Below are 22,545 nucleotides of genomic sequence, written 5' to 3' on the forward strand. Positions count from 1 at the left end.
GGACGCGTCTTTAATGCGGGGCGGGGCGGCGGGCGGTTACTGCGGCTCCGGGGGGAGCGGGCTGGGCTGGGCTGGGCTGGGCGGGCGGAACCGAGCCGGGCTGAGGCGGGCCGGGCTGCGCTGAGGCGCCGGAGCCGCATGGCTGCCCGCGGGCGGGACGCGATCTCCTGGTACCAGAAGAAGGTGAGGGCGCTGCGGGGCGGGGCGGGCGCGGGCCCGGCCGAGCGCTCAGCCTCCTCCCCCTCAGGTCGGGGCCTACGATCAGCAGATATGGGAGAAGGCGATCGAGCAGACGGAGATGAAGGTAACGTTTTTCCCGCCCCCCCCCCTCCCGGCGCTGCGCTGCGGCCCGCGCGGCTCACGGCCCTTTTGTTCTCGGCTTTGTAGGGCTTCAAGAGCAAGCCGAAAAGGAAAGGGCACATCCAGGCCGATCTGATCGACGTGGATCTGATCCGAGGTGCGGGGCGGCGGGGCCCCACGGGGAGCGCGGGCGGGGCGGCGCGGCGGGAGCCGGGCGCGATAAGGGCGGGCGGGGCGGGACGGCGCCTCAGGGCTGCGGCGGTTGGCTTCGGCCGGCGGGGAAGCGGCCCGAAGGGGAGCCGTTGCGGTTCGCCGGCACGGAGCGCTTTGTGTCTGCTTTGAGGTTCTACGTTTGCCAAAGCGAAGCCCGAGATCCCTTGGACGTCGTTAACTCGGAAGGGAATCGTGAGGGTTGTGTTCTTCCCGCTGTTCAGTCAGTGGTGGATCCAGGTTACGTCCCAGCGCATTTTCACGTGGCTCCTGGTGCTCTACGTTATGCAAGGTAAGCAGCAGCAGCTCTTTTTTCCTACAGCAACGTCCTGTTCTTTCATAGGCTGTAATAGAAAGGCTGAGGATGCTGCCTGAAATCCTTTTGTCTGTGCCACGCTCAGCCCCTGCCATCCTTCCCAGAAGCACAGAATGGCCAGGGTTGGAAGGACCTCAAGGATCATGAAGTTCCAACCCCCTGCCTCATGCAGGGCTACCAACCTCCCCATTTCATACCAGCCCAGGCTGCCCAGGGCCCCATCCAACCTGGCCTTGAACACCTCCAGGGATGGACGGGGCATCCACAGCCTCTCTGGGCAGCTGTTCCAGCACCTCACCACTCTCTCTGTAAAGAACTTCCCCCTGACATCCAACCTAAATCTTCCCTCCCTCAACTTCAAACCATTTCCCCTTGTCCTGCTGTTATCTGCCATTTCAAAGAGTTGATTCCCCTCCTGTTTGTAGGCTCCCTTTAGGTACTGAAGGCTGCAATGATTCACCCCACAGCCTTCTTTTCTCCAGGCTGAAAAAGCCCAGCTCCCTCAGCCTGTCTTTGTAGGGAGGTGCTGCAGCCCCCTGATCATCTTTGTGGCTCCTCTGGACCCTCTCCAACAGCTCTGTGTCTTTCTTGTACTGGGGGCTCCAGACCTGGACGCAGTGCTGCAGATGGGGCCTCACAAGAGCAGAGCAGAGAGGAACAATCACCTCCCTGTCCCTGCTGGCCACCCCTCTTCTGATGGAGCCCAGGATCCCATTTGCTTTCCGAGCTGTAATCACACACTGCTGGCTCATGTTCAGCTTTTCCTCCCATCAGGACCCCCAGGTCCTTCTTTGCAGGGCTGCTCTCAAGGACTTCCCCAGCATTGCAGCCAGTGTGAGCTGTGATGGCACTTCAGTACCATATGCAGGAGGGCACTGGAAGGCAGTGATCACCAAGATGAGCAGAGCTTTGAATTTTGCTCACGTTGTAACAAGGCACCCCTCTCTGTTTGGTAACTTTGTCCAGTGTTTGTCCCATAGTTGCGTTTCTGTTTGCCACCATTGAAGAAGTGTTCAGGAGCCCTTCTGATACAGTGCAGAGATTCGCAGCTCAGACCTCTCATATCAACCCACTTTGTGTCACTGTGCTGTTGTGAACAGATGTGGAACCTCATCTACCAGAAGTGATGAGTTGGTCCTTCATGGAACACATTTCAGAGCACCCACATTTATTTCAGACGTATTTTCAATTTCCTTCTTTGTGCTTTCTCTTCCTGTTTTGAGAAGGCTGCTTTGTAGAATGAGCAAGACCTAACGAGATGTGTGACACTAATTTTGGCTGAAATTAGAAAGCAGAGTGAAAAATAACCAGAAATGAAGCCACGCTGCTAATTTCTGCCTTTGATAAGTTTTTCTCCTTTTCAGTCATAGCAGTTATATTGTATTTCGTGGTGCCTGTTGTGAATGCAAGTGAAGTCATGGGACCGATGTGCCTTATGTTACTGATGGGAACTGTTCACTGCCAAATAGTGTCCACCCAGATGAACAGAACATCAGGAAACAACGGCCTCAGCAGGAGGAGGAGGTGAGAGAGGTAATGGGTTCATTTGTTGGGATCGGAGCATACGGTGAATTGCTCATGGTGGAAGTTAGTGGGTAAATGTCTTCTGTTTAGATGTGAATAGCATTTACCCATAAATGTGAGAATGAGTGTTTTCTGTCTTGTGAATCGTCTTCTCATAATGAACACAAAAGCAATAAGGATCCCAGGCTGGGGTAGGTCTGCTTCAGTGAGCAGTTGGCCCTTCTCTTCCTAAGGTGGCTCTTTAATAGAGGTTTTCTCCTTGGCTAGAGGAGGGCGTTCTGTATAAAAAACCATCCTCAGGATTCTGCATAACAAGTTGGTGTCCTGCTTCGGTGCTAACTGCCCCCAATTGCTGGTGTGTATTGAGACAGGGCAAATGACTGAAGGGTATGGCTGCAGTGCAGTCACTGTTGGCAGTTGTCTTTGCTCCCATAGGAGATGTTACAGGTCAGCTATGAGGTATTTAACTGTTAGGTGTCTCAATGCAAATGCTGATGGAATGTATTGGGGCACAGAAAGAGGGATGTGGTTAGATTTCTGCTTCCATTAGATTTCTTATGGAAAAAACAATCTAGATTTTGTTTGCTGGATGCTTTTCAGTTCCCTTCCTGATGGTACTGATGTCCTATGAATGCATATGTAATTTCTGTCAGTGCAAGTTATTCTATTTAGAAACATGCCTTCTGTCGGCACGGCTCCTGTGAAATAGCTCCTGTAGGAGATCTTTTAACACAGACCTAAAACTACGCTGTGATACAAATTCTCCTTTTATTCTTTCTAATCAGGAAATTACGCAAACCTGTGGGTGTTGATGGGAACAGTTGGTCTCCTCCTGACAGAGCCAGCACAGAACAGCAGGTGGAATCCGCATCCACGCTCTCCAGTTTGTTTGGCATTCTCTTCCGGAGGAGGTGAGCGATCTGCCCCAGCTTTGTGTGTTTGTAACCACACTGCATGAGCTATTTGATATTTGGAAAATGAAGACGGAGTCATACTGTCACTGATGTCCCCAAGCTCTGCCAGAATCAGGCCATGGAGAGCTGCCAGCAAGAGGCAGCCCTGTATTCTCATAGCAAATGCCCTTCGTGAGGGACCTTGATGTTAGGAAGGATGTGGAGCTCTTAGACCGGGTCCAGAGGAGGGCCACTAAGATGATCAGAGGGCTGGAGCACCTCTCCTGTGAGGAAAGATTGAGGGAACTGGGATTGTTTAGGTTGGAGAAAAGAAGGCTCTGGGGAGACCTCATTGTGGCCTTCCAGTGCTTGAAGGGAGCGTATAAACAGGAGGGGAAATGGCTGTTTACATGAGTGGATAGCAATAGGACAAGGGGGAATGGTTTTAAACTGAGATAGAGGCGGTTTAGATTAGATTTTAGGAGGAAGTTTTCACCCAGAAGGTGGTGGTGCACTGAAACAGGTTGTTGCCCAAGGAGGTTGTGGATGCCCCATCCCTGCAGGCATTCAAGGCCAGGCTGGATGTGGCTCTGGGCAGCCTGGGCTGCTGGTTGGTGACCCTGCACATAGCAGGGGGTTGTGGTCCTTTTCAACCCAGGCCATTCTATGATTTTCCTAAAAGCTTTTCTCTGATGCAAAGATGTGATTTTATTTCCTTATCCAGGGTCAAAAACACAAAGTTGGTGGCTGAGAAAGGAACTGAGACAGAACATGGTGTGAGCGCTGTGAATAATGGTGTTAAGCACAGACATGCCAGGTCTGAGCACAGGCTGCTGCACTTCAAAGAGAAACATAAACTTTCTGATGTGGAGAAGAGCCATCAGGTACCATCCCATAAAGATCCATTTTAAGTGGCAAATTTCAGTGTATTCTGTGTGTACTCAAAGGTCTGTTGATATTAATTGTAAGGATGGTTCTAATCCACGCTGCTCTCTTTCTTTACAACTCTGCTTGCATGTAGGAAACCTAAAAAAACCTTTCTACCTCTGGACTGAACTGTTACCATGGTGCTAATCCTTCCCTGTAAGCACCTTTTCCTCTGTCTATTACAATAATCAGAGGAGTTACACACACACTGTGGAAAACTTCTTTTTTACCAGAGTCCTTATTTAGCTACAGAAACTTGTGACCAATAGCTGCTCAGTTAAGGAATAATGATAATGATTAAAAAGAAGTAATTACTTTTTTAGTAACTACTAAATTTGTGATTTCTGTAAAACGTTTGCATGGCAAGCCTGGGGGTTGGAGGTAGGAAAAGAAAGAGTGGACCGATTTAAGGTGCTGTGATCCCCACTTAAAGCTCTAACATGGAAAGTTCTGTGGAGTCACTTTTGAGGCTCCTCTGGATAAGGTGGTAAGTAACTCTCATATGAAGAACATAAATGTGTGCAGAACACTGCAGTACTGTGCCATCCCAGCTCCTCTCTATGCATTTGGAGAGGAACAGCTGGGTGTACACGGACATCTCATGGTTACAGCTCTGCTCTGGACCAGTTTGTGGACACGTTTGTTTCTGGGCTTAAGGTTGCTATAAGAGCTCTCTCTGCCTCTCCTTCTTCCCTGCTGCTGTCCCTGCCCCAACTCCAACAGAAGGTTTGCTCTCATTATCCCTATGGTAGGGCAGGGCTGGGGGCAGTGAGTTGAAATTCATATCTGTGAGGCTGTGTTGGGTTCTGTTTCTGTGTGTTCTGTGGACATTACCTGCTGGCTTTTGCAGTAATTAGGTTACTGTGTACAGTTGCAGCACTAGCCTGGAACCTTTGGTTTGATGCAGATAGTTTGTTGGTACTTTTGTCCTATTCTGACTGCTTTATTTCTAGGATGATTGCACCAACAGAGATGGTGTATCTGATGAGCTTTCAAGCGAGGAAGATGCTGAAGCAGTGGCAGAAAGGATCTTGTTATGGCAGCATGTAGAAGGGGCTTCCAGTGACAACAGCTACGAAGAGAAGAAAAAGCAGCGTCCTGTTTCTCTTAACCAGGCTGTCTCACAGGTACTCACATTGAACTGATGTTGTTTTCCACACAATTTTCTGCTATGGATCATGGTCTATTTTTCCTTTGTTTATGGCAGGTCAAGCAAGCCCTCAAAGGTGTCAGAGATTCTGACAGCGTTGCAGAATCTGAACTTGAATCCACATTATATAATCAGGTATGGTCGTAAGTTCAAGAGACACTCTTTGCTGACTCTGACCAGCACAGGTGTGTCTCTCCCATCAGAATGGTTTATTATTCAATGATAGTACTTCATCATTTTCATGAATGTGTGACCCTGCCCATTTGCAGCTTTGTGGACTTTATTCACAATTGTAAGCATTCTATTCTGTTTAACAGAAAATCACTCATTGGCAGCACAGCATGGTCCAAGCTGCTTCTAACTGCATATCTTAAAGACTTGCATTTTAGGAGGCAGTGCTGGATTGTGGCCTTCATGCTCAAAATTTCTGATTCTTTGAAATGAAGCCAGAAAACCTTTGCATTAGAATGAATGAGTCAATGTTTATTTTGAAATGTTGAGAATGGTGGAGGTGGAGAACCAACACTATCTATAGGACTTCCCATGTAGAAATACTGTGCACAGAAACCTTTGCTAACGTTGACTTTAAAGGCTCCCACCTCAGTCTGTACTGGGGGCTGTCAGTTCCCAGCTGCCCCATGGAAGCTCATTTCACTGATTGCTGTGAGGGTGGTATGCAAATTGGGGCTGTTCTGTGTAAGTTTTATTTGATTTCAAAGGACTCGAGGTCATGCATGAGTGTGGGGTCCCGGAGCTGCAGTGTAACCCGGAGAGACTCTGAGAGCACACGGCACGACTCTGAGACAGAAGACATGCTTTGGGATGATCTGCTGCATGGGCCAGAGTGCCGCTCATCCTGCACCAGTGACAGCGAGGAGGAGACCTTGAAAGGCAGCAGGAGGGACCTAAAGGAAGATGTTTTTCAGCAGGTTTGTTGATTTGTGTGCTGCAATTGAGAACACTGTGAAAGATTTTTTTCTTGCTCTGCAGTTCATGCAGCTCTCTCCCTTCCCAACATCCTGCCCAAATGAAACAGAAGACACAGCTGAGTGCTGGGGGTATAATGTAAGCAAGGAGCCTATTGCTGATGAGCCCATTCTGACAGCTGTGCTCATCACACAGAAGAGTGGAACGATCTAAACAGAATCCATGAACAACTCTCCCACTATTGTCGAGACCACTGCTAATCCCAAAGACAAATTTGGAATCTCCTTTCAATCAAAATACTTTATAGGAAAAGGTATTATTTAGTAGAGGGGCAGAAATGCATTATGTGCCCATTCTTTTCTCTTTGTTAGAACCATTTGCTGTGGCTACAGAATACGAGTCCAGAATCTGCAAAAGTGAGCGCACTGATCTGGGAAGGGAATGACTGTAAGAAGGTGGACATGTCTGTGCTGGAGATCAGTGGGATCATCATGAGCAGAGTAAGAGAGCTGTAAAGCATTGCAACTTCTGAAAAACAACCAAAACTGTAAGCAGCTACACCTGCAAATACTGTGTGCAGTATAAAACCAGCTCCTCCCCCAGCTGCAAATGTAACTGTCCCAAATGTATGTAAGAATTGCACAAACAAAACTTTAGCAGGTCTTGTTGAAGACTGTTGAGTCTGTTTTGTTTAGTTGGGGCCGAAATGAGTGGAATTGTTTTAGGCTATGTCCTTTGAGGGGAGGGGGAACTGAGTGCTTGATTGAATGCAGCCATAGCACCATATGAAAAGCCCAACTGATGGTGACGTTTTTGTTCCTGCTTGCCAGGTTAATGCCTACCAGCAGGGAGTGGGGTATCAGATGTTGGGAAATGTCATCACCATCGGATTAGCGTTCCTACCATTCCTCTACAGACTCTTTCACACTGATAACATGGAGCATTTGTGCTCCATTTCTCTGAAGGAGCTTTTGCACATCTTCTGTGGAGCACCTGTTAGCATCCCTGTCATTGTTTTGTCTACAATCAACTTCCTTGAACGGCTTTGCTTGACCTGGATGTTTTTCTTTATGATGTGTGTTGCTGAGAGAACATACAAACAGGTATGTTTAAATGCATCAAAGCTAAAATGCCTCACAAGCCCTGGAGCAGGAATTGTACCAGCTTAAGTAGATGAGTCTGGTTAGACCTGTATTAATCAGCCGTAAACCTGTCAATATGCTTCCTATTTAGGAAGAAGCCTACTTAGCTGTCTTGTTCTGAGGAAGAGAATTAGATAGCTGGCTGCATTGCAGTCAGCTCTGTCAAACTGGTTCTAGGGGCTGCATGCTAAAAAGCACTGTGTCATTTACTGGTATAGCAAGAGCTTTGTGGCTCCTTCTGCACAGCAGCAGCAGCTCTGGCTCTGCACAGGAGTAGCACCTGTAGGGCTGCGCAGTGTGGGCCTGCAGTTGGGCCTTCCCAGGATGCCATAAGCTGAGCTGTTACCCATTACCACTGAGCGGTTCCAAGCAGTGCTGTTTCTTTTTTAGACTCATTTACATTTGTGTGTGTATGTTTTTTGTTTATAATCTGCAGAGGTTTTTGTTTGCCAAGCTTTTCAGTCACATCACATCGGCTCGGAAAGCCAGGAAATACGAAATTCCTCACTTCAGACTCAAGAAGGTGGAAAACATTAAGATCTGGTTATCTCTTCGTTCCTATCTAAAGGTGAGTTCTGACCCAGGGTGGATGCAGTTGGTTATTACAGTCAGCATAAGCAAAGCTTCTGGGTATGCACCTCTACAGACCTGATCCAACCCTTAGACCCAGTGCTGTCTTTGTTCCTGCAGAGGCGAGGCCCGCAGCGCTCTGTGGATGTTGTTGTGTCATCCATCTTCTTACTGGCTCTTTCAATTGCTTTCATATGCTGTGCCCAGGTAAGACTCGAATGTTCCCAGAGTGCTTTATTTAAGAGAGCTGAGTGCAGCAGCCTCTTTAACCTGTTATTGAAAGAACAACTCAATAACTGTTTATAACACCTTTTAGTCCTTCTCTAAACCTTCTGTCACAGCGAATAGTATTGGAGCTATGCATTGGTTGCTTTAACAAGAGATCCATTACTGTATTTAGGGAAGTTCTGATGGTGCAGTGGTGAGGGCAGTATCTGCTGTCAGTATGTGAGAGCAGATACTGACTCACTGCTGGGATTGCTTCTGCAAGCCACAGTCACTGGAGGAAGGAATGGCAATCCCATCCCTGCTCAAATAGACCTGAGGTGTACATCTACTCCTAGGAAAGGCAGAATGAGTGGTTTAACACTGCCAGCAGAACAAGCACATGTGAAGGGAAAGACATTTACCTACCAGCCAATTGGATAAAGGGAGGAAAGAGAAAAAACCTGCAGGTTAACACTTTCTTTTCTCATCAGAAAGAAAATGAACAAATTCTAGGTGTTATAAACAAGGCTTTGTACTTTAACCTGCTGCATGAATGAATTACACTTCAAGGACAAAAGTGTTGCTATAGAACATGGATAGCTGTTCTGAAGAGCTGTACAGGCAAGGTTTTTGTATATTTGTTGGGACTGACTGATTTTCATTCTTCCCAAAACAGGTCCTGAAGGGTCACAAAACATTTCTGAATGCAGCTTACAACTGGGAGTTCTTAATCTGGGAGGCAGCACTTCTTCTCTTTTTACTGCGCCTCGCATCCTTGGGCTCTGAAACCAACAAGAAATACAGTAATATTTCCATCTTGCTTACTGAGCAGGTAACTCCATTTGCTTGTTCTTTTGGCTTTAAACCTTTTTTATTGTTGTTGTTGTTTGGATTTAACTATTGCATTTCAAACCAGGTTCGTAAATACCAAAATCAAATTTTAAAATCTAGAAACAACATTTGTGCTGCACTGTAATAAAGTAATGCAGCTCAGCAAGGAGGGACAAGGAGGGAAACATTTATATTCAAATTCTGAATTATTTCTGGCTTTGGGTTAACACATCAGCCATGTAAAACAAAAAAAGAATGATATATGACTGCTGAAGTCACCTGTAGATGTATCACTTCTTTAGGAGTGACAACAAATTGCAACAATTACTGTAACTGCCCTCAGATAGAAATTGGTTGAGAAATAATGCTGGAATGTTAACATCCAGTCTGCAATGTCTGTCACAGATAAACTTATATCTAAAGATGGAGAAGAAACCCAACAAGAAAGAACAGCTGTCTCTAGTTAACAATGTTTTGAAACTATCTACAAAGCTGCTAAAGGTAAAGTGCGTCTCCCTAAAGACATCAAATTGCTCAACTTCATGCAGGCAGTGGATACAGTGACTGTGGGTTTTGCTCTTCCCATTTATAGTGTCTTTTGATTAGATAAATCAGTTTTTACAAAGGGATTTTTTTTCTGTGCTTTGATAGCAGTGGAATTAGATCTACTAACACAAGACTGGTGCAGCTAATTATGCTACAAACAATTAATAGGGGCTTAGTGTGATTTACATGAGTGAAAGGACAGGCTGGTATGATGAGCACAGAGTGCCTCATTAAATTGAATCTCCTTTTTCTTCAGCAGCTCCAATGTGGAAGCTTTTTGTTGGCAGTGGGAGATCAGGCATTTGGAAAAGAAGGAGCATAGTCTCAAAGCCATATATAAGAAAAGCCACATATCATATAACTATTAAACACTATTATAATTTTACAGTCTGTTGCATTAAGTTTTTGCCACCCAGCCAGTATAAAAAGGGGACTTTTCAGATTCTGGATGGCTGTTAGAAAACATCTTTGAGCAGAGGCTTGGAATGCATAGAATTTCTGTATGTACACTTAACTAGTGATACAGAAGCAGTGCACAGTTAGGGTGTGCCAGAGAGCCAGCATTAAGTTAAAGGGCAGACAATTACTTCTGCTATGGACTAAATCTACTGTGGGATTTGTTTTTTGTTCTTTTCCCTTTTTATTCCACGACAGGAATTGGACACACCATTCAGGCTGTATGGGCTGACCATGAACCCATTAATCTACAACATAACACGTGTTGTAATACTCTCTGCTGTCTCGGGTGTTATAAGTGATCTGCTGGGATTCAATATTAGAGTAAGTATAACTCCCCTGTGGAAAAGAGACATCGTGGAGGGAAGAGAGGGTGGGATGTTGCTTTTGTGCCACTCTTAATTCCCCCCAGAGGGAATTCACACTTTACAATTAGGACTCAGTACAGGATGAGTGATGGATGAGCCTTACCTGTAGATGAAAAGCACTTCAGTTCTACTTTTAGATCAATACTTATTCTCAGAATCTCTTTTCAGTTATGGAAAATTAAACCATGAACTGACCGACCATCAGCACAGCCCTCTCCAGCAGGAGGACAGAGCAGAGACGTAGGGCTTGGACACAAAGCAGGGCTGCTCTCACACTACAGAGCTCTGTCACTGCAGTTTCTTAACAGAGCCTCAAGGTATGCACTGAAAGCTGTCCCTCTGCTTTACTGTTCTGTGACATACAGAATAAATTGGTCCAATTTATGAAGTCATCCCATGGCATGCACATGTGAAGCAGAATAAATTGAGCCAAATACTGGTAGTAGTTCGCACTGAAGATAGCAGGAACTGCATGCACAGACTGTGGAGCATCAATCACTACAAAAGCCATGCTAGAGCTTGTACTGGAGTGACACAGGTGGTTGCTGCAGGTGCCTTGTTCTCTAAAAATCAGTCTTGTGCAATAACATAACAAATTAGTCCTCCAGGTGTTGTTCGCATCATTTTCAAACAGCACTGGAGCTACACTGGGCTTTGTGTATCCACCTTCAGAGCTCTGCTCAGATGATGGTGATGAGGCATTAATGTGAACGTGCTGAAGAGCACTTTTCTCAGCATTTCGTTGTACTTCTGGCTGCTGCTGCAGGATGCAGTGACAGCAGCTGCACAGAACAAACACTGACAGCACAAATAGAGGTAAAACATCTGTCAGCTAAAAACTACTTCGCTATGGTTGTTCCCTCTGACCCTCAGTGTTTAATCAATGGGCAGGTAATAGTGTGCCATGTACAGGGCATCCTGCTGTAAGTTCTTCCCATGACAGCTGAATTTGGTGTTTTGAGAAGCTGCTGCAGCTCTGCACTGCAATAGTGCCTTACACTGGAATACTTAAGGAAGAGTTCCTGTTGTGGTAATCACGGCAGTGGAAGATGACAGAGAGAGACTTCCTCACTTAAAAACAGATTTGTGTTTAGAAACAGCATAGGAAAGAAAGAAAAGTTGTAAAGACATCTGCTAAACTTGCACTTTCCTTAAGTTTTGCTGACTGTTGTATCAGTAATGAAGAAAAGCAAAATCTGACCTTCTGCTACCTTCATTCTGTTACGTAAGGAGCGAGATGGCATAAGAAATTTTGGTAGTAAACTGTTTATAGCTATTTTCTGTAAGGAAAAGTTGAAAGATGGAAAAGAAAATGACAACTTTGTATTATCAAAATGTACAAATAAACCTACAGTACAAGTATTTCTTCATCAACAGCTGTTTCTACATGACTTCATGACTTTATCACCTTTGTTGAACATTTGTTATCTGAGCAGGAAGCCAAGGAAACTTGCAATAAAAAACTGCATTTGTTTTCCAGAAGAGTATTATGTTTGTGGGTTGAAGCATTATACCACTGGACATTAACAAAGAATCTATTTCATACAGTGCAGAACCAGCAGGCCATGAACTAGAGTTTCTTTTTAATATCTATATAAAAAATAATGAGCGATTTACAGGTCTCTCTCTAGTCAGAACCTCAGAAGTATGTATAAAGGTGCTGTACAATATATAAACATTTACACCCAGTACATCCGTACATTGCTTAGCATCCCAAGGCCACGTTGCTAAGTCATCCGATACAGTAAGTAGAGATATGAGTTCTATGGGAGGAGAAATCACACACAGGTCAGACACTAAATCAGGTCACATTGATAGAAAAAATATGGGGGTAGTTGTCAGGGAGTTCATTTCAGCGGTGCTAATTCATCTCTGTACTACACTTCTGGGTTTGTTACTGCACTCGGTGGTTAGGGCAAGTCCATACAACTCAACACAAACCAGATTCTCTTGTTAAGAGTACACGGTTAATATCTACATAGGCTAACTGCAAAGTATTAAATATTTTCACAGTCATACTCCATAGCGTGGAGCGTTTGGTAATGTTATGCTGCACAGCAAATCGATGGATCACCCAACGTGAAGCAGCAGAGCACAGTTCAGATCTGCTTTAAAGCCTGTTTCATTTTCAGAGTGTTTCTTCCAAAAGCTGTTTGGGCATCTGTACTTGGAAAGAACTCTTCCATCAGAACTGATTCACCGTGCTTCATTAGGTTTAAAAAACCATTACATGTATCAAAGCCAAAACAAGATCTTCAATTTCAAACAGCAAATCACTCGTTTGTATTTTAATGTAAGTAATGCTTGACCTTCTGCACCTCTTTTTCCTTCTGTACACCGGGCTGATGAGCTTTTACCACCTTCTCTTCTGCACTAATTAAAGACCTGCCATGTCAGGAAATTACCACCACAATCACAGATACAAACCACATGGCTTTATGCATTCTGCTGACTTACAGCTATAGATCTGAGGTGGCAGTGGGTTCTGCTTGTAACATTCCCCAGCAGGACTTCAAAATCTGTACTATAACCCAAGGAATAGAAATTAGGACTCGTGTACCCCATATATCCTAATATTCTGCACTCTTAGGTCACACATTTAAAATAACATACGGGACACTTCTCATACACACAGGCAGGAACTTCATTTAAGAAGTTAATGTGGTAGTTGGTTCTGTCCTATGGATCAATTCTTAGCTCTACAGAGGGAGAGCAAATCCAATTATCAAGCAGCAATAAATAATAAAAGATGGGACTTTTCAGTATGCAGAACCCGAATGAGGCTGAACACAAATGCAAACTCCACGGTTATGCTGACAATCCAGGAGGACATCGTGCCACAAGTGAACCAAAGGAATGATGCTATTCAAAAGGAACCAGAACTTTCTGTTCCTGGACTGATGTTTGCCAGCAGTTACTGTAAGCATCCTCACAAATTGAGAGAAGAAAGCAATTTTGTTGTGTTCATAAAAAGCAAAATTACAAAACATCGATTATGTCAAATATAATTTTTATCTACATGGTTTTATATTAGGTATAAAAAATTTACGAAAAAGCTCAATTGGAACAGCATCAGTGGCTCATTTGCTGCTCTGGAATCGATAGAACCGACTCACCCATCTCCTTCCTCACTGAACCAGGAGGAAGATGAGCATTTCCTTATGTAAACATGCAACATGCTCTGGAGAAAACACCCATTTCCAACAAAACCTGGACTTTTCCGTGACTGGAATACATAAAAGAATCAGACTGACTGGATACAGTAGATAACTTGGCACAAGAACAAGAAGTGAGTCATGATCACATTGGCAATATAGGCATTAAATAATTTTGTTCAGAAACTCACAATACGAGCTGAGGAAGCCACAGCAGTGCAATGTTGAGAGCAGCAGAACACCGCCTTCCAAAGGACGAGGGGACAGCAGCGGATGGAGGAGTTCATGGCAGCAATCCAAAAGGTCCTTCATGCAGCTCGGATCATTTCAGAACGAATCAAATGCTTTCCAGCCTCTAACCAGTTTTGGAAAAATATGATAACTTTGTGATAAGAAACAATGCTTTTGAATGATCGTTATTAGAAACTTGGTTAATTCATTCTAAAAAAAAAAGCATCGGTCAGACCCGTTTCTCAGCCTCACACACAGTTTTGGTGACTTTGCACGCACTTGGAACCCTCCAAGGTCCTGGAGTTATTGGTGTTTTCTTGACTGGAGAACTGCTTTCAGATTTGGGAATTCCATCATCTTTGGTTTCATCAGGCAGCTCCATGTGTCCGTCTCCACGTTGGCTGTTCAGAACATCTGTCTCCTGTGCTTCCAGCCTTCTCAGTTTCTCCATGGAGAGCAGTGGAATATCAGAAAGACTTGAAGTTTTGAATCTGCTGGAACCTGGTTCTCCCGAGTTTGACTTCCTTGTTTTTTCATCTTCAGCTCTGTTTCTCCTGGAGTCACTGAACGGAAATCTGCCCTCATCTAGCGTCGCGTATTTTCTCTCTGAAAACCACAATTCCTTCTTTCCAGAAACCTTCTGCTTGGCGTCTTTCCTCAATACTCCTGTTTTACCATTTCCACCTCTCAGCTGCTCGGCAGTCATCTTATCACCACCAGTTCTGTCGTGATGCTCCTGCAGCCTGCCTACCACTTCCACGCATCCCTTACTGAGATGCTTCTGCGGGCTGGCAGACATGCCTTGATCTCCACTGGAATACTGTTTTCTGTTCATTCCTGTTTCTGTGGGTTTACGTGGGAGATTGCTGTGGGTTTGATCAGCATCACTCTTTCTAGGGCTGTGCAATCCTGTGAGATGGTTTCCTTCGGCTGCCCCGAATTTTTCTGGGCTCGCAGATCTGTCTCTTCTGGTCCCTAATTCCAAAATACCTTTTGTGACTTCAAAGCCAGTACTGGAGGGAAGATCCCATCTGTTCTTTGTTCTCCGGGGAGAAGACGGAGGCTTCATCTCAAACTGGTTTTCAGTTAAAGTGCTTATCTTTTCAGGCACAGTGTTCTTTGCTTGTTCCAGTTTCTCAGACAGCTGAACTTTCCTTAAAGCTTCTCCTGGTACTGGTAAATAACACATTTCAGATGGGGAAGCAGAATGTGAAGATGAGGATAATGGTGACTGTTCTTCATATATTACATTTGACGAAGATGGACTGTAACTATCCCAATCACCTGCAAGTGAACAGGGAGAGATTTCACTAAGTTATTAGAGGAAAAAAACGATCACTAAACATTCTATAAGCATTCACACTATTGAGGTACACCAGGCTGTTACGTGAAATCTTCCATTTTACAAAGATCACGTAGTGCCATAATTTTAAAGTCTTATTTAGTCAGTGCTTCATATTTCATTGTTCTACAGCCTACAGCAATCATAAGGAAATGATTTTGGAAAAAGCTTCTGCTCAGAATGCTGACGTGATCTCTGCGGGACTGACGTGGTCTTGGATCAGCACATTTTAGAGCCAGTGCAGCCAAACTGCAAAATTAGTTCCTGACCTACATTGTTAAAGGAAAATCAAATGAACTGAAACTTTTTTCTAAAAGAAAACTGAAAACAACGAGAAGTTAAGGTTATTCATAGCTTTGCACTTTAATAATAGAAAGAGATGAAACACAAGACATGCAGATTTACCAAGTCTTTAAGGAAAACCCAAGAAAAGCACTGAAAGCCCTTAATGCTGCTCAGGTTTCACGTAGGGACACAAACTGGAAGGAGCCAAACCTGAAGGAGGAAGAGAAAAAGCCCAGAACTACATACCAAAATCACAGAGTACAGCAAGCAAGATTTCAATCAGAAATGTATGATTAACAGCAGGGCGAGAGGCAGCAAAACCATTCCCTTCCCTACAGCTGCTGATCTTATCTACGCTGCTTGACCTTATCTCAGGCCCTGCTGTTGGCAGAGGGCTGGACCAGATGGCCTCTGGAGATCCCTTCTGCCATTTCTATGATTCTGTGTCAGATTTAGGAAATTTCTATGAACAAGAGAGCCAGGAGTGGTTCCAGATAGCTGTTGTGCTGTCCTCTTGGTGCACAATAAACACTATTTATCATTGCTGAAATGATACCAAGCATAAATAGCTGTTCGTAAGGAGAGAGCTGGAGGTGACCTCACAATGGCTCCTCTCTTCTTCGAAACCAACTTTAAATGCTGATTTTAAAGAGAACCAACAGAAGCTCATCCGAACACAGAGGACTCTACTTAACTTTCACCGTTAACGACAAAGTAATTCAGTGTGAAACACAAACTAAGCCAGACAGAAATCGAGCAAGATGGCACAGAGCAGATCTCGTAGTTCACAGATGGGCTGTTTCTGTGCCATGCACAAATGCACTCTGATTTCACCGTGACGTTCAATTTGGAACATTAAGATGTTAAGAATCATCTTCGAGCTCTCTGGTGGAAAGAAATGGAGAAACTTCTGAGCAGATTTTATGCCTAGAGCAGACGCCAGTTGCTGCCTATAAGTGACTGCACACAGCAAACTGTTTGGTAGTTCAAGCTGTGGGTTTTAAAACTTTGAAAGGCTGAAGTCAATGGTTAGTTATCATTACTGAAAAGCTCTTCATCAGAACAAGTGAGCTTACAATTTAGGAAATTTACCAGCAGAATCATGGTGCCAGCATCAAGAGTTAAAGAATTAAAACGTGTACTCAAAGCAGAACACAAAGTGTGCTTTGCTTTAAAATACTGCTAGAGCCTAATCATTTTGACTTGTAATTTTAATTTATATCCTAAATCAGACTCAAAATCATCAGTTTAGAATGAACTGGTAGTGATTTCAGTGAACAAGCACAAGGTATCTTTATTAAGCAGACTGCACCCCACTGCCACAAGATGACACTGCACTGGAGCTGACGTACTGTGATCTGGTATCAAGCCGGTCCCTGGTCTCAGCAGCAGCAGAACTTTGTTCCCTCCAGCCTGAATCAGCTCAATGGCTCGTGTGTGAGTGATTCCCTGGGTGGGTTCTCCATTAATTTCAACTATTTGGTCACCAACCTGATAAGAAAAGAGCAGCCAGGTTAGTTTTTATGAATTGCAGCCGCCATAAAATAAGTTTTCATTTAGAAACAAACAAAAACAGAGCCAGGTGTGTCTGTGTTTCCTCTCATGTTAAATCCACTCAGCAACAAACAACAGCATCCCAGGAGCGCCAGTCAATTCGATACAATACAGCATCGTGGTGGTTCAGAGTTCTTTGTGCACATCTTCTATTGAGCAAGCTCGACAGAAGCTCTCAGCTTACTATAAACACAAATTCCACACATGGGAAGACAGGTACTTCCACGTTCCCCTGCAGATTTTCATTCCAGATCACCCTAAAGAGGAGCTTACTGATAAACCATGTAGCTTACCGATAAACCTGGCAATGTGCATCTGCCCATTGTGTAGGCAACACTCATTTCTCTATGCTTCACAAAGAGTGCAGAGCAAATGTCATATAAAGGAACGGATTTATTTTTCCAAGTAGGAGAGCTCACTATTACGTAGTTATCAGCAATAAGGTCTCTGAGGCCAACGATCAGCTGCCCTGGGTGCTGGGCAGCTAACTGCAATGCATGCTGAGTTTGCAAACCAACAGAAGGGGACTCAAATAGCACCTTTTCAGTGTCATGAAACCTGTTTTGCAATTCGCAGCTCAGCCAATGGATGTCACTAGTGCCTACATTTAGCAGTTTAAAGAGACTGCCTGGGCTTTGTTAAATAAATTGCCTCTGCCAAAGAAGGTCACCAGCTGGTTTCTCATCTGACAGGACAGGACGCTGCGCACCATGCTACGTGCCTTGCATCATGCTCAGCTGCCATTAACTGGGTGAGAAATTCCTCTTCTTTGTTTCCGAGTGCAGCCAGCAGAATGACAGCATTTCACAGCTGGGGAGGGACAAAGTGAGTGACAGAGAAACGGAACAGTTTCTGGCTCTGAATCACTCCTCCCAGCGCCCAACCTGCAGAGGGGCACAACTGCACCAACCCTCAGCAGCCACAATCACTCCTGGGCAACAAAAGCACTCACACGGCTGGGCTGGTACCCTGCATGCTGCAACAACAGGGAACAGTGCTGCAGATAGCAGCACAATTCATCTCACGTCACATTGAAATGAAGGAAGGTGATGATGTGAATGTGGGAAATGGTTTTTTCCAGCACTGCCTTGCTGTGACATTCCCCCCGTCGCACCCATCTACGCCGTGGCACAGATCATCTATGTGGAGCAGAGTACAGACAGAGCATGTCTGAAAACAGAACCTGATTGCTGCTGCTGGACTCTCCAACCAAAGCAACAGGAGTCTGTATAGGTGAACGAGGCTGGAATTCAGAGAACTGTGCGTGTTTGAGGATGTTTATCACTATTAAGTATTCTTACTACAGTATTTTGGAGTGAATTACTTATAAAGACATAAGAATTAGCTTATTAATCTTTGAAAAAAAGTAGTCCTTTACCTTCAAATACCAGACAGAACAACAATAACACAATATACACACAACAGTTCTTTATAAATTCACTGACTTGGTGACTCTTTCAGTTTTCTGCTTCACTGTGCAATTTCTTGTCTGGGCTTCTCGAGTATCCTACATAACCCTGGAACATTTATGTTACTATAATTCAAGCACGTGGATAGACAGATGATGCATTCTGGATGGCCAAAGTTTTTCCATTTATTTTCCCCTTCAAAAGCCTAGCAGCACAGCATTTGCTAACACTGCACAGTAAGAGTTGAAAGGACAGCCGCCCAGATGCTGCTCTGCCTGCTGGCATCCTGAACTCATGGAATGAAACTTGTCTGTTACCACTATAGGCTACTGCAGTATGTCAACAGGACAGCTTCTGTGCTAACAAATTGATGAGAGAAGACAAACTTACATGTACTCTCCCATCTTTGACAGCTGGTCCATCGTCAGCAAGCCGAAGGATGAATAAACCCATGTTGTATTCCTTTCCTCCTCGAAGACTGAACCCAAAGCCACGAGGGCCTCTTTCCAATTCTACTGGAAAACAGCCAGAATTCTGTGCAAAAAGTGAGAGCAGAATGGAGAGCTGAGGACCTGCAGGCAGGTTTATATCTTCACTGCTTTAGAAAAACATTTCATGCACTCCTTCACCTTGAGATGTGTGCAACACAGTTGAAACTGAATTAATCACAACTCAAGTACAATTAGGTGTAATTGTTTCCTTCTAAGTCTGCACATAAATAATATTTTTCCTTCTTAGTTTTAGCTAGCCATAACATTTATTCAAGACACTTTTCCAGGGGGTCAGAAGCAGCCTTCTTCCAAGGATTTTGTTTTTTCAATTATGATAAGCAGATGAACATGAATAATTAGCAAAAACATCCCACGAAGTGCTTAAGTGCATTTTTCATAAGCTACTCGTGTCAGACAAGGAAATGCTTTGTTATTCTGATTTTGAATACCCTGTGACAATTTCACTGTGGTGTCCTGATGACCCAGCATGTATTTTGCATGGCTCTGCATACCTGCGCCTGTGAATGACGGCTGCCAACACCTGAAGCATCAGGTTGTGCCAAGTGCTTGTGCTCAGGCCATGAAAGCCTGTAACTATTTGAAACTTCTTTCCCAGCTTCGCCTTCTGTAGCTCCCCTACAGAGAGGCAAAAGGAAGCAAGTGTTACCCTTGCATTTAGCAATTCCAAGCTTGTCTGGTTGTTCTCAGTTCCTTTTCCCAAGCCCAAAGCTCTGTACCTGTCTGTGCTGGAAGCACTGCTCTGTGCTGATCCCAGAGGTCGGTGCTGAGGAGCTGGGCTCTGCTTGGCAGAGTTTGTTCCTGATGGAGGACCACGGTGTTCTAAGAAATGCAAACAAAACCAACAGTCAGAGAAAACTCCTCAGTGTAAAGTCAGACACACACATCGAGAGACCACAGCGACCAGGAGCACTGAGTCTGCTGCTCTCAACAGCCTGGAACAACATGGTCACTTTGCCTCTGAAATTTTGGGAAAGACAATTGCAGCTTTCAGAGGATGAGCAGAAAGGCAATTTGCAGAACAGGCAATGTGCTGCTCGGAGCAATTCCACTTGCAGAGCATCTCACACTGAGCTGAGCTCACAACACAAAGTGAAGAAGATTTTGCTATCTTAAGGGCTGTAATCCAATGAACTGCCATTGGTTCCACAGAATAAATCATGTAAGAATTTCATTCTTTCTTACACTGCGTTTTCCAGAAAAAAAAAAAGTAATTTTTACTGACCCAGACAAACAGAATGCTTTTAGATTGTCTGCAAGTTGATAAAGACCAGAAGGTATTACAGCCAATCACGTCTATAAAGCTGGTCCAGATATTCAATATAACAGTAATTTGTAAGCAATGAAGAATAAGGAACATTTGAGAACGTTTCCCTTTTTAAAGGTAGGAGGAGAATGGGGATCCAGAGGGGTGGTTATGATTAACAGGTGAAATCCTTAATTATACAGGCAAACTGACAACTCCTTCCAGTTGCAGAGGACAGGTCATGGAATGGTCTGGATCACTGCTGTGCATCAACAAGGATGTGAGTGTTCTACCTTCTCCAAAAGCTAAGTAAAAACTGAAGTGAAAGGACACATTAATAAAAAATCCTTTAAAATAATTTAAGATTATTTTCTCTTCCACAACGAGCAGTGATTGTACACTTTGCAGTAAATGAAAAAAACATGTTTCAGAATACAAAATGTCTGTGTCACTTCAAAGAGTAATGAACCATAGTCTATGTAAAAAGCTGCCTTTTAGCTAGAACCTCAAATGGCAAGTTGTGGCCCAAGATGAACTTATGTACTAAATTATAAACTGATCAACTCATTTTCCTCATCAAGTTTAAAAAAAAAATCCCGAACAGCCAAACTGCAGATGCTCCAAAGCTCTGTTAGGTGCACCTCGTTACTGCATTTCTGAGCTAAAAACAAACCAACCCAAACCCCAGCAAAATATATGAAGCACCCAAGCATTTTCAGGAAAGGAAGGCATAATGTATTATTAGGCTGAATTTCTCAGTTATGCTGGACCCAGAAGTCGTTTGCAGGACTGCTTGGTGCTGTTACTGTGACGTGCCTTAAAGAGGTTTTTCTCTAGAGACAAAATGTCAACTTTTACTCCTGGTTTATACTCAGAATTTTAATTTAGAAGCACAGGCAAGAGAAATGCCATCTGTTTGTACAAATTCTCCAGTCCTTTTTCTGCGCTCCCTCTTGTGTTTCTTGCTAATACATGACAGAAGCTGACAGGCTCCTGCTTTTGTGAAAAATGTTAAAGAATGTCTTCTGGAGCATGAAGTGCAATTCGTTTATCCATGTAAAAAGCAAAAACCACACGTCTGTGAAAGCCAGGAGGGAGAGAGAAGTGGTACATGGTAGTATTTTCATTGCCAGTCTCAGAGGACAGCACTAAAGATGATGCACTGGGGAACATTAAGCTCTATGAGGGGTTTCTGTTTTGTGATGCTGAACAGCCTCTGGCAAAATGGGTGTTTTTCTCTTTGGAGCTGCGTGTTGTCTTTGTCCTTTGCTTTGTGAACAATCCCTGCAAAGCTCAGGCACCCCAATAGTGGGAAATGACTGAAGCTTCAACTAATTTACAAAGAATTCTGCTGTGAGGAGGTTATGTTGTGAGCTACCTGCAACTCTCCAACTAAATGAGTGAGAATTTTAGAACAGTGATTTATTCCCACTGCTGAAGAATTTCTCTGAACTTAGAGGCTCCTCTAAGTTCACATGTTTTCTGACCCATCTTCTCAGCCTAATTTTATCTCCAAATCTATAATTGAGCAAAAAGGAAAAGCTACATTCTTATACAGCATCCAGGTGAGGTCATGTATAAATAAGGGACAAAAAGGTTATATTCAGAAAGTCCATTCTGAAGGCAAAGTTGACTGAGAGTCCAAGAGAAGTAGATCTAATGCAGCCAACTCAAACTTCACTTGCATTACAAACACTGCCCTGCACAGCTGCTTTGAGGTATGTTCCTTCAAACTGCAGTGAATCAGATTTGATAGAAAAGAAAATCTTAATAGAAGAACAACAATTTGTAGAAGTCTCTCTGCTTCCAGAATTAACAAGAAGGGAAATGAAGTCTTTGAAATTCTGTATTAGAGGCTGAGATAGCATGTTAAATATTTGCAATGAATGTGAAATTAGAGAATGTTCTGTTGGCTTTATTTACATTCTGGCTTTAGGTATTTAGTATTTAAAGGACCAGGAAAGCCAACTTTCTGGCAAAATAATGATAGCAAGTTTAATTAAACCCACAAGCAGCAAACCAGAAAAATGCAGCAGTAAGCAGGATTGGTACACAGTTTTTCTCTTCCAATGATTGGATTTTACGTATTGATAGTGAACTGTCTGTGCAGGAACAATACCATATTGAATGCAGTGTTGCATGGGAGCTTTCATTAAAAAGATAGGCTATGGGATGGGACTTTGCAGCCACGAAGATTCATTTTGCTGCTGAGATGATACAACATTTGTGTGTGAGAAGAATTTGCTAGCAGCCTGGGAGGCCAGCAGGAATGGGGCCATTTTTCAAGACTAAAGAGTGTTTTCTATTGTATCCTAGGGATGCAGCACTAGTTGATTTGTGTATTTCAACACGGCAGGGAGAACAGACTCAGAGTGCCTAAGTGGAGAGGATCTCTCCAGCACATTTTCCCTCCCAGCGCAGTCCTCCAGCCTGCGAGCCCCCCCAGG

At 44.0% G+C, this 22,545-nt stretch overlaps 2 protein-coding genes across 4 annotated transcripts in view; one reads left to right on the plus strand and one right to left on the minus strand.

Moving 5' to 3' along the window:
- Nucleotides 1-65: 65 nt before the first annotated feature.
- Nucleotides 66-11,741, plus strand: PHTF1 (putative homeodomain transcription factor 1). The gene is made up of 18 exons (XM_031605710.2): nt 66-183; nt 248-304; nt 388-457; nt 644-802; nt 2,191-2,350; nt 3,136-3,261; nt 3,968-4,127; nt 5,124-5,297; nt 5,378-5,455; nt 6,040-6,249; nt 6,619-6,747; nt 7,078-7,350; nt 7,826-7,957; nt 8,080-8,166; nt 8,843-8,998; nt 9,403-9,498; nt 10,198-10,323; nt 10,536-11,741. The coding sequence occupies exons 1-18, from the start codon at nt 139-141 to the stop codon at nt 10,554-10,556; spliced, it is 2,259 nt and encodes a 752-aa protein (XP_031461570.2). The 5' UTR covers nt 66-138; the 3' UTR covers nt 10,557-11,741.
- An 86-nt stretch (nt 11,742-11,827) lies between these two features.
- MAGI3 (membrane associated guanylate kinase, WW and PDZ domain containing 3) overlaps nt 11,828-22,545 on the minus strand; it is a 51,951-nt gene continuing 41,233 nt past the window's right edge. For 2 of the 3 annotated variants that reach the window (XM_031605708.2, XM_090124791.1), the window contains 5 exons: nt 19,572-19,674; nt 19,347-19,470; nt 18,734-18,877; nt 16,733-16,871; nt 11,828-15,037 (listed from right to left, as the gene is read on the minus strand). In XM_031605708.2, the coding sequence (XP_031461568.2) occupies nt 13,983-15,037; nt 16,733-16,871; nt 18,734-18,877; nt 19,347-19,470; nt 19,572-19,674 (1,565 nt within the window). In that variant the 3' untranslated portion in view covers nt 11,828-13,982. Of the gene's footprint in view, nt 15,038-15,500; nt 15,591-16,732; nt 16,872-18,733; nt 18,878-19,346; nt 19,471-19,571; nt 19,675-22,545 lie in introns of all 3 variants that reach the window. The other variant, XM_031605709.2, reaches the window with a different exon arrangement.

The sequence above is a fragment of the Phasianus colchicus genome, chromosome 25 (genome assembly GCF_987193195.1).
Source record: "Phasianus colchicus chromosome 25, bPhaCol1.hap1.1, whole genome shotgun sequence".
NCBI classification, from domain to species: domain Eukaryota; kingdom Metazoa; phylum Chordata; class Aves; order Galliformes; family Phasianidae; genus Phasianus; species Phasianus colchicus.

Coding starts and splice junctions, on each gene's coding strand:
- PHTF1 (XM_031605710.2), top strand. CDS start 139: ATGGCTGCCCGCGGGCGGGACGCGATCTCCTGGTACCAGAAGAAG. Junction 2,351..3,135: donor GGCCTCAGCAGGAGGAGGAG/GTGAGAGAGGTA, acceptor CTTTCTAATCAG/GAAATTACGCAAACCTGTGG. Junction 10,324..10,535: donor TGCTGGGATTCAATATTAGA/GTAAGTATAACT, acceptor ATCTCTTTTCAG/TTATGGAAAATTAAACCATG.